Source organism: Pelophylax lessonae (genome assembly GCF_965119305.1).
Source record: "Pelophylax lessonae genome assembly, chromosome: 4".
In the NCBI taxonomy this organism is placed as follows: domain Eukaryota; kingdom Metazoa; phylum Chordata; class Amphibia; order Anura; family Ranidae; genus Pelophylax; species Pelophylax lessonae.
In genome coordinates, this window is record NC_138771.1 from 195,399,623 (window position 1) to 195,416,167 (window position 16,545).

The 16,545-nt window shown below is 41.0% G+C and overlaps 1 protein-coding gene across 1 annotated transcript in view; it reads right to left on the reverse strand.

Annotated features, from left to right (window-relative positions):
• Positions 1 to 2,622: 2,622 nt before the first annotated feature.
• Positions 2,623 to 16,545, reverse strand: part of COG5 (component of oligomeric golgi complex 5) — a 644,155-nt gene continuing 630,232 nt past the window's right edge. The window contains exons 20-22 of the mRNA XM_082254383.1: positions 13,528 to 13,654; positions 12,529 to 12,608; positions 2,623 to 2,773 (exon numbers count right to left, since the gene is read on the reverse strand). Coding sequence (XP_082110509.1) covers positions 2,659 to 2,773; positions 12,529 to 12,608; positions 13,528 to 13,654 — 322 coding nt within the window. The 3' untranslated portion in view covers positions 2,623 to 2,658. The remainder of the gene's footprint in view (positions 2,774 to 12,528; positions 12,609 to 13,527; positions 13,655 to 16,545) is intronic.

Sequence of the window (16,545 nt, forward strand, 5' to 3'; positions counted from 1 at the left end):
GTTCAGCATGTTTGTTGGTGTTCATTGGTAAAACACATTAAAAAGAAAAGATTACAATTTTATTACATCCATTTTACTGAATACATTTATAATCAAACAGTTCATTGATTTTATATATGTTTATTAATTGAAATTATCTGAAGGTAAAATAGCCATTATACAGCCTTGTCTGGTCAGCTTATGAGGCTGTAATGTTGTGTGGAGCATTATTTACATCATGAAAATATCCAGTGTTTGTATTCATAAAAGGCAGCACTGACATACGTATACAACCAGGAATTCTAGGAAGGGAATTTTGCCTTTAGAGGCCCCAAAGAAAACCAAGCCAATGGGATCATTTATATTTACCCAAAAAAACTGCTTTGGGTAAATCCTTTCTTCAAAGGAAAACACATGTGTGTTTAGGCTCTGACTGAAGCCCATTCTAGTAGCTCCTAAACAGCAGACCCAAAATTTGTATGCAGCACATACACCCGAACCTCATCACACAGGTATCCTTCTTCATGCTTGTGAAGAAATTTGGAACTTGCCTAATAGTTCTATCACCTGTCACCCAATGTAATACATTTTATACGCTTACTAGATTTCCTAAAGTAACTAAAGGCAAAACTTTTTTTTTTTTTCTTTTGGATAGGGTGGAGAGGGATTAGAACACCTTTCAGTTTTTATTGCGGTCTGTCCCCCCGTTATGTAGGTTCTCTATTTGTCCTGTTTATCATTAAAAGTAAAAGAAAATCCCAAATTTTGGGTTGTTCCCAGAAAAGTAATATTGGGGAAATGTTCCAATAGGGACACTCGTTCTGGTGACCTGAGGAGTAAGGTATTCCCTTGATTTGCAGAGATTTTATCTCACTTCCTGTTGGGCTTTGGGATACAATGGGTCACAAATGGCAAAAAAAAAAATCTGACAGGGGTTATAACCCTATCTATCCTCAATGAAGAAAAAAAGTTTACTTTTTCTACTTTAGTCACTTGCCAACCGAGCCTTGGCCGAATGACTGCTACAGCGCGGTCGGCGGGTGTACAATGATGTGCTCCCAGAATTGCGCCCCCCGGGGTCGTGCACACGGAAGTGTCTGTGCTCACTGGATTCAATGACAACAGCCTTTACAACGTGACTGCTCTGTCCAATGACGGTGCGATCAGTTGTCAACAAACTGACACATGTTCAGTTCTTTCCTCTCCCCGCACACTGTACACAGTGATTGGTACAGTATGCAGGGGGATGAGGGAGACCAAGCACTGCGTACCTGTGCCTCATCCATGCCACTAACTATTACACTTTTGTGAGGCATTGTAGTCAGGAAGTTAGATGATAATAGAAAATAAAATGCATTTATTTATTTTTACACAAAATTGTACATTTATAAGATATTTCTAACACACAGCATGTACATAGAAAAAAAATGACACCCCAAAATACATTCTGCTTCTCCCCCTATGTAGATGCTGTGTATTAGAAATATCTTATAATGTACAATTTTGTGTAAAAAAAAAATAAATGCATTTTTATTTTCTTTCCACATCTTTCAAAAACTTGTGGAACTAAATTACATGTTTAAAAGACTCAGATTATATGTTGGGGTGTTTGCTTTCCAAAATTGGGTCACTTTGTGGGTGTTTCCATTGTCCTGGTGCTCCAGGGCCTTTAAAAAAATTTTATAGGTTGTCAGGAAATGATATGTGTAATTTATGCTCCTAGAACGCCTGAAGGTGCTACTTGGATGTTGGGCCCCTGTATGTGGTATTGCCATACTCAGGAGTAGTAGAATGTGTTTTGAGGTGTAGTTGCAAGAATGCCTATACTGTGTGTGAGAAATCACTTGGTAATATCACAATTTTGTGAAAAGAAAATTCATATTGCAAGGAATTGTGGGGAAAAATTACAACTTCCAAAAACCCACCATGCCTCTTACTGAATACATTGGAATGTCTACTTTCCAAAAAGGGATCATTTGGGTGGTATTTGTCCTTTCCTTGCTTGTTAGTGTCTCATGAAATGAGATAGGCTGGCAGTACAACGGGTGTGATCAATTTTCAATGATTGGCACCATAGCTTGTAGAATCTAATCTTCACAAAGACCAAATAATATATACTTATTTGGGCTATTTTTTACCAAAATTTCTGAAGAAAAATTACTAAATTTGCAAAAGTTTATAACAGAGGAAAAATGAATTTTTTTTTAAAAAATGTGGTCTTTTTTTTCATTTATAGTGCAAAAAAAAAAAAAATCCATTGACTAAATACCACCACAAGAAAGCTATATTTGTGTGAAAAAAGGAAACAAATTTCATATGGTATGGTGTTGCATGACTGAGTGCTGAAAATTGGTCTGGTTAGGAAGGGGGAGTATAAAGGGTAAAGTTGTAATTATAGAAACTGCCCATGAACCACTAATAGAATATCTCAGTTTAATACATTTATCTTATTTTCCTACCTAGCTGAATCTAAAATATACTATTTCAAAACGATGCTTCCAGTTTCATTGACAAGCCTGAATGAAATACAAAAATTTCTAGCAATATTAGTAGGCATCCTGTTTACTGCTGAAATATGTCAATCCCTAAAAGCAAACACAATCTGAATACTCTCCCCCATTTATCTGTCTCATAACCTCTCAATCAAATTACATGTAAGGATGTTGTCCTTGATGACAGCTATGGTACTGTGGACGTGGCTTTCTGAAGAAGCTGAACCATGATTGGATAAACTGGAGCAAATTCCTTGCCTTCTCTGGCTTTCACACTCTGCACATAGGCCTCCAGCGCTCCTCTGGAAAATGAAACGCATAAAATTAGGACTTTGTTAGAAGACAAGAACATACGTTAATGTTGTCACACTATTAAAGCACAATTAGTATATACTATGGCAGCATATGAGACGACAAGGATAACCGCTAACTCCGTAGCACTGCAACTTTGATTTGATGCCTTAGAAAATTTTGGCCAACCCTTTTATGCCTCGTTTCCACTGAGCGGTTTGGTACGGTACGCTATTTTGAGTGTTTCCATTATGAAAGTGGCCCATACAACCGAACCAAACTGCACCATTCCTGGTCCTCCTCCAGATGTAGGGCCATAGGAAATGGTACGATACGGTTAGGGCAGAGCTACTGGCGTCACACGATACATTCCACTGATTGGCGGACAGGAAAACCTCAATGCTCACGTCAAAAGGCATTTGGTGTAAACCCCACATAGCCCCTTGCGGTCTGACTTGCAGTGGAAACGCTCACCTGAGTAGGCCGGACCATTCTAACCCTTCCAAACTGTACCGACCCGAACCGTTCCGCTCAGTGAAAACGAGGCATTATTGTTCCCTATAAAGAAAAAGCTGGTGATGTGTGTTTTAGCTTGGAGAAATCATACAGTGTATGTGCATGCTAGGTGATGATCTCCTAAAGGCCTGACCATTTTAAAGGATCTAAGACTTCACTTTTTATACTACCCACATTGTTAAACATCCAAATATGATTTTTTTTTTTTTTTTTTTTTATCTCTTCATAGATACATTTCCAGTTCCTATGAAATTTCCAAGAATGCTACATAGAATTCATTCCAAATCACATTTATGACAATTGCATGGGTCTGTATCCACAATTAGATTTCAATTGCTGGTGAAATCTGGAACTGTACCGATAACTATGATGCTCTACAGACACTAAAAAGGGCTCCAGGCTACATATTACCGGAGAATTGTAACTAGAGAAAGGGCTGCCACCCCTTATCTCCATTTACGAGTACTGATTGCCTAACTGGCTTTGGTTTTAATGCTCTAAATCACTTATCCAGAACAAGCATACAGCTAGTGTAGCCAAAATTCCTCATACTTTTAGGGACCCTAAAAACTCTTAAGACATGGGTCAGCTTGACAGTCAGGCACCTAGCATTTTTTGAAACTGATACCAGTATGGGTCCCTTTAAGAAAATCACACTACAGTGGCAGGTCTAATTTTAAACAACAGCAAACCAATACTGTTTTCATACCAATCAGATAACCCTGAACAACAGTATGTGCAATAATTTTATCCCAAATATTTCCTGGACAAATTACTACTCAACCAGCTGGCCCTCAAGGTTTGTGCTTCAGACCTCAAAACCATTTTTCTAGTGTTCTAAATCGATCCTGCATCAAATACAAGATTGCAGTTCCATTTCATTTGGAAATCCCCTATAACTAAAAGGAAATGCAGCACTGGTCCTTGCAGCGTTAAGATATAAAATTACATTTCAGTTTAAATGGCCAAGGGCGTGCTGCCTCGTGCTGTGCTGTATGTGCACACATCGCAAGAAGCATGTGCCGTGGTCATGCTCCTGACTTTTGCCAACAGCTGTGTCACCATCAAGTGGATGGGAGCCAAACATCTTCAGAGTGGAGATGTAAATTAGACTCCAGGCTTGCCCTTAGAAGCACCTTACTATTTAGCTCACATTTCTCATGAAAAGCAGGTTGTTGTGTACTGAACTGGAAAGACAAGGAAAAGAGAGCACATACCGCAGAAAATGTAGTAACAAGGTTTATCCTGGTTTATACTGCATATGAAGAGGAAGATGGAGAATTCTACACAGGAAATAATTCCACAGAGCCTCAAAGATATTGCAGGAATGAGAGGATAAATCTGCAATAAGGACTTAGTCTGATCTCATTACATATAAAATCTGCTCATGTCATAAGCTGTTGTAAAAATGCATTATTTTCCATTACCAATCCCACTAACTGCTGTAATAATACAGAGAGCAGAATTACACAATGAAGTCTGCAGACTATTAACATCTAGCATCATGGCTTTGACATAGAACATGTATCAAGAATGAAAATTTGCTGAGGTAGGCCCATGAGCTGTGCAAATATTACATATACATCTATTATCTCAATTAGTAACCGTAAAAAATGTGAGCTGTCAAAAACATGGAACCTGGTCAGTCTGCTGTGTCATCACTAAACCTGACTGCACACAGAAAATTTTATCTGATATGACAAATGGGAGAAATGTCTATTTATTAAACAGCTTCTAATAATGTGAAACAGCTGCACGTTCTCCCCAAAATATGAATAGGGTTTTGGGGGGGCAGTATTTTCAACATGAAGCATCAAGAACACGGGGGACATGATCTAAAAATTAGCAGGAGCAACGTTTAAAATGAACCTTAGAAAGTATTATTCTAATAAAAAAAGAGCAGACTTACAGTAGAGGCAGTGAGTCAATCAACAGTAAGTGAATTTATGCTAGGGATAAACATAGATCTAAACCCAAACAAAATAATAAAAAAAAAGAAGGGGGGCAGACACGATGGCCAAGGTATTTGGAATTTATCTCACTGTTGGGTAACGTGGCAAAGCTGGGACCAGTCATCATTTTAGGGGACTTCAACTATCCTGACATTAACTGGGAAGAGGGGACTGCACACTCACCAAAGGCCCGTCTATTCATGGAAACCTTACAGGACAACTACATGTCTCAAGATGGTGGATTCTCCTACTAGAATGAATGCAGTGTTGGATCTAATAATTACTAATGACCCAGACCTAATCGCAGATGTAGGAGTCCGGGACAATCTGGGTTCTAGCGATCGCATTTAGCGTAAATCACAACATAGCAAGGCATGAGGGCAACATAAGAACTGTAAACTTCAGAAGGGCAAATTTTCCCAAACTGTGCTCAATGATAGAGGAAATAAACTGGGACCAAACCCTAGAACACTGACCACGGAGGAAAAATTGGAATGCTTTAGGAACATATTAAACAAATGCATCTCGCAGTGCATTCCAATGGGAAATAAATTTAAAAGAGCAAAAGCCAAACCTGGCTTGCTTAGTGGTAATGTAAAAAAAACTTGTTAGGGGAAAGAAAATGGCCTTCAAGAAATATAAATCGGAGGGCTTTCAAGCAATACAAGGAATTAAATAAGCAATGTAAATATGAAATAAAAATGGCTAAAATCAACTTCGAGAGACAAATAGCGTAGGATAGTAAAAATAACCCTAAGAAATTCTTTAAATATATCAACGAGTATGAGATGTAGACTTAGCCTCCAAATTTGCCAGATCCCAATCCAATCCAGCATCTGTGGGATGTGCTGGAAAGGCATATCTGATCCATGGAGGCCTCACAACTTACAGAAATAAAAGGATCTGCTACTGAGGGTTGGTGCCAGATACCACAACATACCTTTAGAGGTCTTTTGGAGTCCATGTTCCAATGGGTTATCGTAGATGTTCCTAATGTAATGTCTGATTGGTGTATTCTTTTATGCGGAGAACAAATGAATACTTTTTTTTTTTTTAGAAGTTGCAGCATAACTGGAGAAGCCAGTATAAAGCACATCAGGACGTGACATACAGCTAGTTAATAAAGACTGTTTTTACAGGAGTAAATCTTTAGTTTGAGCAGAAAAACATTTTCTAAAGTGAACACAGTTTATTCCATATTTTGGGGCTTCATAACAATGGCATTATGCTGCCCTTAATAGATTCAGCTTCACGGCAGAAAAGCCTGACAATTTTTGTGTTCGGGACCTTAATCAGCGCCTTGCCACTGAAGCTTCAGTCCTCACATACACAGAATTCTCTGCAATGTAATCTGTGGGGAAATGGTATATCCATCCTCTCGACAGATCTATGTGCAGATCTTGCTGATCTGTGTATGGAGCCTGCATATTATTGTGACTTTGCACAACCAAATCACACACAATTTTATAGTGACAAGAGAACTGGCTGATAGAAAACCTTCTAGAAGAAAGAACGCATTTTTCAATATAACTGCATGGCACAGAAATGCCATTACATGACTATAATCTATTAATATTTAATCACAGCCTGGTGACATTTAATATGTAGCAGAGATGGAATGAATGTTTCTCTTCTAGGCACAAATGAGACTACAACAACTACAAGAAATGCAAAACGAAGGAAAATCTCACTTTTTCACAGACATTTTTCCTTGTAACAGACTAAATCACAAATGATCTTCCGACTTTAAGAAATGTTATTACAATTCAGGAGTTTCATCTAATTTAGAATAATTAATGAGACAGTATCATTAGGACACACAATAATGTTCCTCTGAGGATGAAACTGAGTAAGCCTTGCAGATATATTGGTGCAATTATGCAAGCAATATTATGCATGAGAGACATGGCCATCAAAATAAAACCTGGGTACTTGCTAGCTGATGTCCTTAGCCTTTGCTCAGATGGTTGTTTAAATGAGGCAGGACCGTAAAGGAACCGTGTAAGGGCCATGCATTAACTGTCCTCAGAAAAATATCAGTCACATGAATGTATGAGACGTTAAGTTGTGGTCAGGATCGCCCATGTGAAATCATCAGCATTACATACAGAACATGCTAATTATTGCATACAGTAAAGTTATATAAAAAAAAAAGACCTAGAGGGAATTTATGTAATCTAACCCATTTATATAGAGCATTAAAGGAGAAGTATAGCCAAAGCTTTTTTTAAGCCTACTTCTTCTCCTGTGGATCACAGAAGTGCAGTTTGTTTTGCACACCTGTGACCCGTTTTCAGCCAGAAGTGAGCTGAGACGTCTCTCAGCCGGTCAAGGTTCCACCCAGATGCCTGGATCGGCAGCTGGCTCAACCTCTCAGTAAGCCTCTGGGAGACAGACAGCCGCTCCTTTCCCTCCACAGCTCAGCGCTCCAGTGAGTGCTGGAGGGGCAGAGCAGAGAGCTGGTGACTGACACTGCTCACTGAAGACAGAACTGAGCAATTAGTGGTCCTTGATCTCTCAGTTTTCTTGTAGGCAGTGGGCGACCGATGCTACATCCACTTAGGTCAGTTTTTGGGGTTTTTTTTAAGATTTTTTTTTTTGTTTGTTTTTAGGAACTTCTCTTTTAAGGATTACTCAGCATCAAACACATTAGTCGCATTCATTCCCTACAATAGAACACCCTAGGCCAAATTTTAGGTAGGAATCTTAAAACCTACTACTATACTTTTGTATTATGGGAAAAAAACACAAGCTGAAATGTGAAGACCACATAACCTGCGTGCAGACTGTGAAAAAAAATGTATCCATAAGGACAATTTGGAAAACAAAGTGCTTGCTTTAGGATGCCTGTTTGGAGAATTTAGGAAATAATGTGTTGGTTCTGACCATTTGCAGTGGAGTGCTGAAAAATAAATTCTGAGATTCTCCGGTGTGGTCCGACTTTGGATTCATCACCCTCAAATATTTTCGTACACTAACACTTCTAGCAGGTGCCCACCACGCTACCAGTCAGAGTATTATTTACATAATACTATCTAATCATCTAAACAAGTTATCTTCATCATGATTTAAAAATCCTACAAAACTCACTCCTATTGCTGTGCTGTAATGTGTCCAGTATTAATAGCAGATGCTATACGTAATTTAGTTTCCATTCCTCTTCTTCCCAAAACCAGCCTCTTCTCCTGCGCCCTTTGGAATGCCCGCTCTGTCTGCAACAAACTTATCGCTGTTCACAACCTCTTTGTCACTAATTCTTTTATTCTACTTGCAGTCACTGAAACCTGGCTTCATGAATCTGACACTCCTCCTGTCTCCCTCTCCCACGGTGGCCTTCTCTCGGCTCACTCACCTAGACCTAGTGGATCCAAGGGAGGTGGAGTGGGAATCCTCCTATCCCCACAGAGCACTTTCCATATTCTCCACTCTCCTCCCTCACATCATTTGAAGCTCACTGTATACGTCTATTCTCTCCAATTTCCTTAAGAATTTCTGTGATCTACCGACCCCCTGGACCATTATCAACTTTCCTTAACAACTTTTCTGCCTAGCTACCCTACCTTCTCTCTTCTGAAATTCCCACAATCCTCCTCGGCAACTTCAACATCCCTGTTAATATGAACACTTCTGCTACTTCTAAACTTCTTAGTAGTACCTCCTCCTTTGACCTGAAGCAATAGGTACATGCTTCTACTCACTCTGATAGCAACACTCTTGACCTTGTATTCTCCTACCTTTGCGCTCCATGCAACCTCTCCAACAATCCTTTTCCTCTCTCTGATCACCATCTTATTAGTTTCTCTCTCTCCCTGTCTTCCACCACCTTTCCCTCCAATCGCCTAACAATCACCTGTGGAAACCTTTGCCACTTCAATCCTCTTCTCTATTCTGCTACTGACCACCTCTATTACAAATCCTTACCCCTGTCCTGCCCCAAACTAGCCACATCTGTCTACAATAGATCCCTGTCCTCCACCCTTGACAAGCTTGCCCCCCTCACTACACACAGAATCAGGCCCCGACCCCTACAACCCTGGCAAACAAATGACACTAGAAGTCTTCAAAAACGTAGCCGCACTCTTGAGCGTCTGCGGCTTAAGACTAAGTCTCTCAAAGACTCCAACCAATACAAATCTGCCCTCCAAAACTCCAATTTCTGCCTGCTCACTGCCAAGCAGACATATTTTGTCATTCTCATTAACACCTTCTCATCCAGTCCCCGTCAACTCTTCTGTACCTTTAATACTCTACTTCATCCTCCACCCACTAACTCACTCACTGCCCAGGAGATCGCCAATCACTTCAAACATAAGATTAATTCAATTTGTGATGAAATCTCCACTCTACAGGTATCTCCCCCACACACCCCATGTCAACAGGTACAATCAAGACTCCTCTTATTCAACCCTGCTACTCTAGATGAGGTTGCTAAACTAATTTCTAACACCCACCTAACCACCTGCCCCCTGTTCTCTCTCAAATACCAAGGTCACCCTCTGATTCTATCCTACACTCTCTAACCCACATCTTCAATCTCTCCCTCTTCTGGCATCTTCCCCAATAAATATAATAGATGTCACACCACTTCCTCAAACTCAACTTGTCTAAAACCAAGCTCATAATATTTCCTTCCCCACGTGCCCCTTCCCCTGACTTCTCTGTCAAGAGCAATAGCACAACCATCCAACCATCCCCGCATGCCAGGGTGCTAAGTGTTATCCTGGACTTTGAACTCTCCTTTCGGCCCCACATTCAATCACTTTCCAAGGGTTGCCTCCTCAATCTCTGCAACATCTCCAAAATATGTCCCTTCCTAACTAATGAAACCACAAAGCTCTTGATTTACTTCCTGCTTTTCTCTCCCCCTTGACTACTGCAACTCCCTCCTCATTGGCTTACCTTTAAATAGGCTACCCCCCCCCGCTTCAGTCCATCATGAATACTGCTACTAGACTCATCCACCTTACAAAAGCCCAGTGTCTGCTACTCCTCCCTGCTAATCACTCCATTGGCTTCCACTCCCCCATCAAATTAAATTCATAATACTAACAATAACTTACAAAGCCATCCACAACTCCGCCCCAAGCTACATCAATAACCTAGTCTCAAAATACCAACCACGTTGTTCTCTTCATTCCTCCCAAGACCTCCTGCTCTCTAGCTCCCTCGTCGCCTCTCCATGCCCACCTCCAGGACTTCTCCCAAGCCTCTCCCATCCTTTGGAATTCCCTACCCCAATCTGTCTGACTATTTCCAACTATATCCACTTTTAGGCAACCCCTGAAAACTTTTCCCCTCAGAGAGGCCTATCCTATCTCCACCTAACAACTGCACTTATATTTTCTTCATCAGCTCATACTCCTCCTATCTTTTGTATCACTTGACCCTCCCCCTTACATTGTAAGCTCTAACGAGCAGGGCCTTTTAATTCCTTCTGTATTGAATTGTATTGTAACTGTACTGTCCGCCCTTACCCTGTAAAGCACTGCACAAACTGTTGGCGCTAAACAAGTCATGTATAGTAATATTAATAAAAGAAAGGAAAAGGAGGCGCAAACACCTAGTGCATTACCCGTGGTACTGTTTAAAATGATTAAAATGCTGAATGCATACTCACAAACATTAAGAATAAAAATCGTACTGCAAATTCCCGTCACCCATGTGTTGGACCATGTCCTGGAAATTGCGACCGCTAACGCGTTTTGGGAGTCAAGCTCCCTTCCTCAGAGCTGGTAATGCCATAGCAGATTGAAGTTTATATAGAGAGTAGCTCAGTGTTCCTCCACCTCTTCCCCTCCCATGCCCCTCCCTCCCCCCCGGAAGGAGGGGGCGGGACCATCCAGTGTCAACAAAACTACTCTTAATGGGCCTGTGTCTCATTCCTCATATCTCTATGGCCTCTAATATTATGTTTCATGTTACACTTCAAGTGGAGACTGTCTTCAAAACATATAGCCACAACCAGCACATGTCAAAACAAATGTAAAAACAAAGGGGACCCCAAGGCTGGGAATGTGGTCCAGGAACAACATCTGGACAATATACAGACAAATGTTCCATGTTGTTATACAAGTCTGTGCACACTCCAGACATGCCCCCTCCGATGGGACCTGAAGTGTATGTATGACTTACCAGAACTCCTTTGTGATTACTCGTAGCCGATTGTATTGAAAATGATGGCAGTGTCCGACTGTTGGCCGCTCGTGTCCTCACTTGCAGGGCCCTCACAAGCCGGAATGTGGCTGATGTGGCTGATTGAGTGCGCCATGGCTCCTCAGAAGCCATGACTTCCTCGAGGGATCGTGGCTTCCTGGTCCCGGAACGCACGCCATCGGCTCTGCGTTCCAGGACCTGTATTGCATCATCACCTGTAGAGCGGGGCGGAAGCTCTGTGTAAAGCCCGCCCCCGTCTGTATCCGTGGAAACGTGTATGCAGGTTCGACTGGAGCCCTGGTTAAATGCACTGCCATCTAGCGGTCAAACTGAAAACTGCACTGCTCATATTACTTGTTGAAACTTGGACAGCCCTGTCCATAAGAACAGTTGTGTCCCCCAAGACATCACTGTCTCAGGTGCCAAATTAAGGGCCACATCTGTTTAGGATTGGGTCCTATGTTGGTCAGTGGCCCTATTTACCCTCTGTATGTAAATAATGATACTTAAAAACGGCCATGCAATATAATTGTATACTTGAAATTCTATTTAATTTGAGAGAATGTGTATATAAGAGTATGGACATGAGACTGCTCATCTAAAATAGTTCTGTCATGCACTGGACAATCCCTCCTTTTTTGCCTCCTTGTTGGATCAACTGGAGTGCAGGATATCCAGCATCTCCAAGGGTGTGGGAACCTGATGCTACTCGCTACTGTGATCATCTCTTAAAACATACAATGTGATATACAATAGTAAAAATATATATGTATATATATATATCTAAAATGGCCTGTATTTGGCCAAACTCCTAATAAAATGCATCCTTTAGACACATTAGATGATGAGTCTACTATACGCTTATTTCACACAACTGCTGACAATGTCATGTTCAACAGTTCATATACTAAAATGGTACAATGAAAAAATGGAAAAGATGGAAAAAATGAAAATGGAAGAAAATGTGCACCATATACGTTCATAGTAATATTAATGCTCCACTTAAAATTACAGGTAAGGTATGGGGCTAGTCATTGCAGTATCTAGCCTCATTAACCAAGCCCTGTCTACTCTTATAATTTGAAAGTGACAAAATAATACCAGACAAAACTTTGTATTCCATTTTATGTCTCTACCCCATTTACCTGATGAGAACGAGTCTGTCTTTTTCAGATGGGTGGTCATCCAACCATTGTGAGTAACGAGCTATGGACCATTCAGCTCTCTGCAGAAAAATGCACAGAATGCTATAGGATTACCAAACATACAGAAAATATCTGATAAATATGAGCAACATGAATTATTCTGAGCAAATTCTCCCTTAGTGGAAGTTTATGACTCTATATAGATCATTGCATTAAAGATCCATTTAGAAGAGATTTGCCAGGCATGATTACAGGTTTATCTTTAAGATGAGCTTTAGAGATAGTTGGAATGTTAAAAATGAAAGATCAGTGCTGTAAAATTAGACATACAGGCCAGACACCAAGAAGTCAGTCTAAGCCTCATCCCAACTAATCTAATGTTTTCTATATTTAGAATATGGCCTTGTTGTGGCAAACAAGAGCCAGAGGAGACAAATGCAATCCTAGAGTTTCATTGTTTTACCTTCCTAAATAATTCTGAAACAATGTATATAACATATCAGTAAAATATTCATAATCAAATCTTTCCTGTGTTACTGTATATGGCACATATGACAAGTTGCTCCAGACCCATTTCCCAAATGTGATGTTGATAGGCCGCAATGCTGTTTATTCAGCAAATCAGTAGTGAAGATCAATCTTACCATCCAAAATGTATTACACAACACCACTTTATAGGGGGGGCATGGTATGGTGCAGGTTTCCTCTGCCATATGTTAAAAATATATGTGTATTTACAAATGAGTTAAAACAGTTACTGATATATTGTGATATCTTGCCACAGACATCTAACTAGAGAGTGGGATATATATATATATATATATATATATATATATATATATATATACACACATGCATACTGCATACAATTTAATATTAATACACCATGAAAGAATATATAATCAAGTGATGTAAAAAAAAAAATGGAGGGAAAAGGTGGGGCCCAAAGTACAGTTTTTAATTTGTGGTTGTCATAGCTGTGTGATGAAGTGACATTACCTGGTATGGTGATTTTAGTTCTGGCGGAGCCCTTGTAAAGAGGAACTGAAGGATGACACTGAATGGGATTAGATCTCCTACAGATGTGCTGTTGGCAATATGCTCACTAGTTTGAAACAGCAATGGTCTGAAAAAAAAATATAAGTGACACACCACATTACTGGAATGTATATTTTATTATCTATATGTACTACCAAAAAATACTCAAAGCTGAACTCTCAGCAGATATAAAAGCCATACTGTAGATTAATACATCATTAAATGAATATGTAACGCAGACCTCCTGACTGGTCCCCTGGTTACCCCAGGTTCTGATCCCAATTTGGTGCAAACAGCCAGTTACAGGGTATTTCAGCCAGGTGCACAAAGTCCCAATGAGTCCTTCACACAGTGATTAGGCAGATAGTGTCTTTTTTAGGGATTAGGAAAAGTTTTGGGATACCCAGAACTAAAACTTGACTTAACTGTAGTAGCAAAAGGTCTTCTATACAGAAAGTAGCAACAGCTCAGCACAGGGGGCTACCACCATGGAAATAACCCTGACAACAGGTCTGGAACAGTCCCTCCAAAAAAAAGGGGCACAATAGCAACGGTATCGCCCAGGGTTTCTCTCAGACGTACTCACTGTGCCACAAGCTATCTCTGAATGCCTCCTTCCAGTTTCAGCTGACACTGCATCATGAATCTCCTGGTAAATCCTCTGTGGACATTGCTTGGCTGTTCCTGCAACTTAGGGGTGGTCCTACAGCTCCTTGGTGAACCAGACAGAATCATCCAGAATTTCTTAGAGCCTTGGAAGATTCTCAAAGCCTTGAAAGGTTTAACAGCACTTCCAGGCTGGGTCACTCTCCATCAGGGCTATATTATGACAGGGAGTGGCAGAACAAGCAGCAAATCAGTTCTTGTGCAGACATGAAGCATGCTTATATGAAGGGATAGCAGTGACAGAGATGAGCTCATCACTGTGCTACTTCTCTTTTCACCATCCAATCACAGACTGGGGTGAGTCCAGGATAGCCTTAGCTCAGGGGAAACAGTTAAATGATGCTAGCGACATTTTGTGGCAAAAAACAAAAACACACTGCTGTGAGGGAAAATCCTTGGACTTAAGATATATATTGCAGCAAAAGCCGTTTTTTGAAAATCTTTTAAATGGGCTTTCCAATTTTATTTTTGTCGAACGTTCTGCTTTGGAGAATACCGGAACATGTGCAATGATTTCTGCAAATGTACGTTGGCAACAAACTGTAAAACAATTAATGTACCAATTATGTAACATTATCATCATCCTTAAAGCAGATCTCTATTTTCCCAACCCTTTTTTCCCCCACCCCTCTGCATACCTTGTTGCGGGTTCTGAACATTTCAGATACTCATCTGCACAGCAGATCCAGCATTGTTCCGCAGAATCCTCTCAGAATTCTGTCCTCGATTGGTTCTGCGCCGCCATATTCTTGCATGACCTCATATTGAGGCCCGCAGGCTCTTTCAGGGTCAGCCGCCGGGCCTCATGCTGATGTGCCACTAGGCCCAACCCCCTCCTGCTTTCTCAATAAAGGGCTATGCACAGCAGGCATGATGCACATAATTTGCCTAGGCAAGTGATGTGCATGGGGGACAGTACAGAAGTTTTACTTTAAAAAAAAAAAAATAGGATTTTTGACCTACCGTTAAATCCATTTCTCTCATGTTCATTGACAGACACAGTTCCTGATCTTCTTAACCATTAGATTACACTGCCCCCTCCAGGAGTAGGACACTAGGTGGGAAAAAAAGTCTGGCTATGCCTATGGACAGTCCTAGGGGGTATACTCCCTCTCTTCTATAGGTACTTTTTTGTACAAGTTTTGTTACAAGCAGTGTCAGAAGAAAGGGTGGGTGCTGTGTCTGTCAATGAACATCAGAGAAATGGATTTTGCGGTAAGTCAAAAATCCCATTTTCTCTTTCGTTTAATGACGGACACAGCTCCTGATTTTCTGAACCATTGGGGCATCCCAAAGCAGTGTTAACCATGAGGGGTGGGAACAGCAAAAAAAGAAACTCCCAAGGCTAACTATAGTAAACCAAGTAAACAGGAGCTCATATATGAAGAAATTGGTGGCACATCACCAGCAAATTCAGTGAAGAAGATGATCTTTATTGTACATGCAAAGGTACACGGTACAGCAGGATGGATATGGTAGTGAACAAGCACGTGGAATTCAGGTAAAACACGTCTACCATATCCATCCTGCTGTACCGTGTACCTTTGCATGTACAATAAAGATCTTCTTCTTCACTGAATCTCCTGGTGGTATGCCACCAATTTCTTCATATATGCTGTTTGCAGTGGCGAACCGAGGTCCAGCACCCTCCTTAGATTGTAGACACAAACTCACCTGAGCGGTGTTACTCCTCTCTACAAACAGGAGCTCAACCAAAACAACTGGAGCTCGTCTGAAAGAAAACAATACACCCTCAAAGAGGACCAGGTCCTCTAAACAGCAGCCTGCAAAACCTTGTGGCCAAAGAAGGCATCCGCAGATGCCAACACATCCACTTTATAGAACTTTGCGAAAGTGTGCACAGATGACCAGGTGGCTGCCTTGCAAACCTGCGTCACTGACACCTGATGATGGAAGGCCCAGGAGGCACTGAGCGCCCGAGTAGAGTGTGCCTTGACAGGGAAAGGAGGAACCTGACCCCTGATAGAATAGGCCTGAATCACCGTCTGTCTGATCAATCTGAAAATGGTCTCAGAGGAAGCAGACAACCCTTTCTAAAGCCCATCCGTGAGCACAAATAGCGAGTCTGACTTCCTAAAAGACTCCGTAGCTTCCAGGAAAACCCTATTTTCCCGGACCACATCCAAGGCATGCAAAGCAATTTCCTTCGGATGTTTTGGCCTGGGACACAGGGAAGGCAACCAAATGTCTTCATTCAAATGAAAATCAGAGACAACCTTTGGAAGGAATGACGGACAGGGGCGAAGAACCACCTTATCTCCGCGACCACCAAGTAAGGTGAACAACAGGATA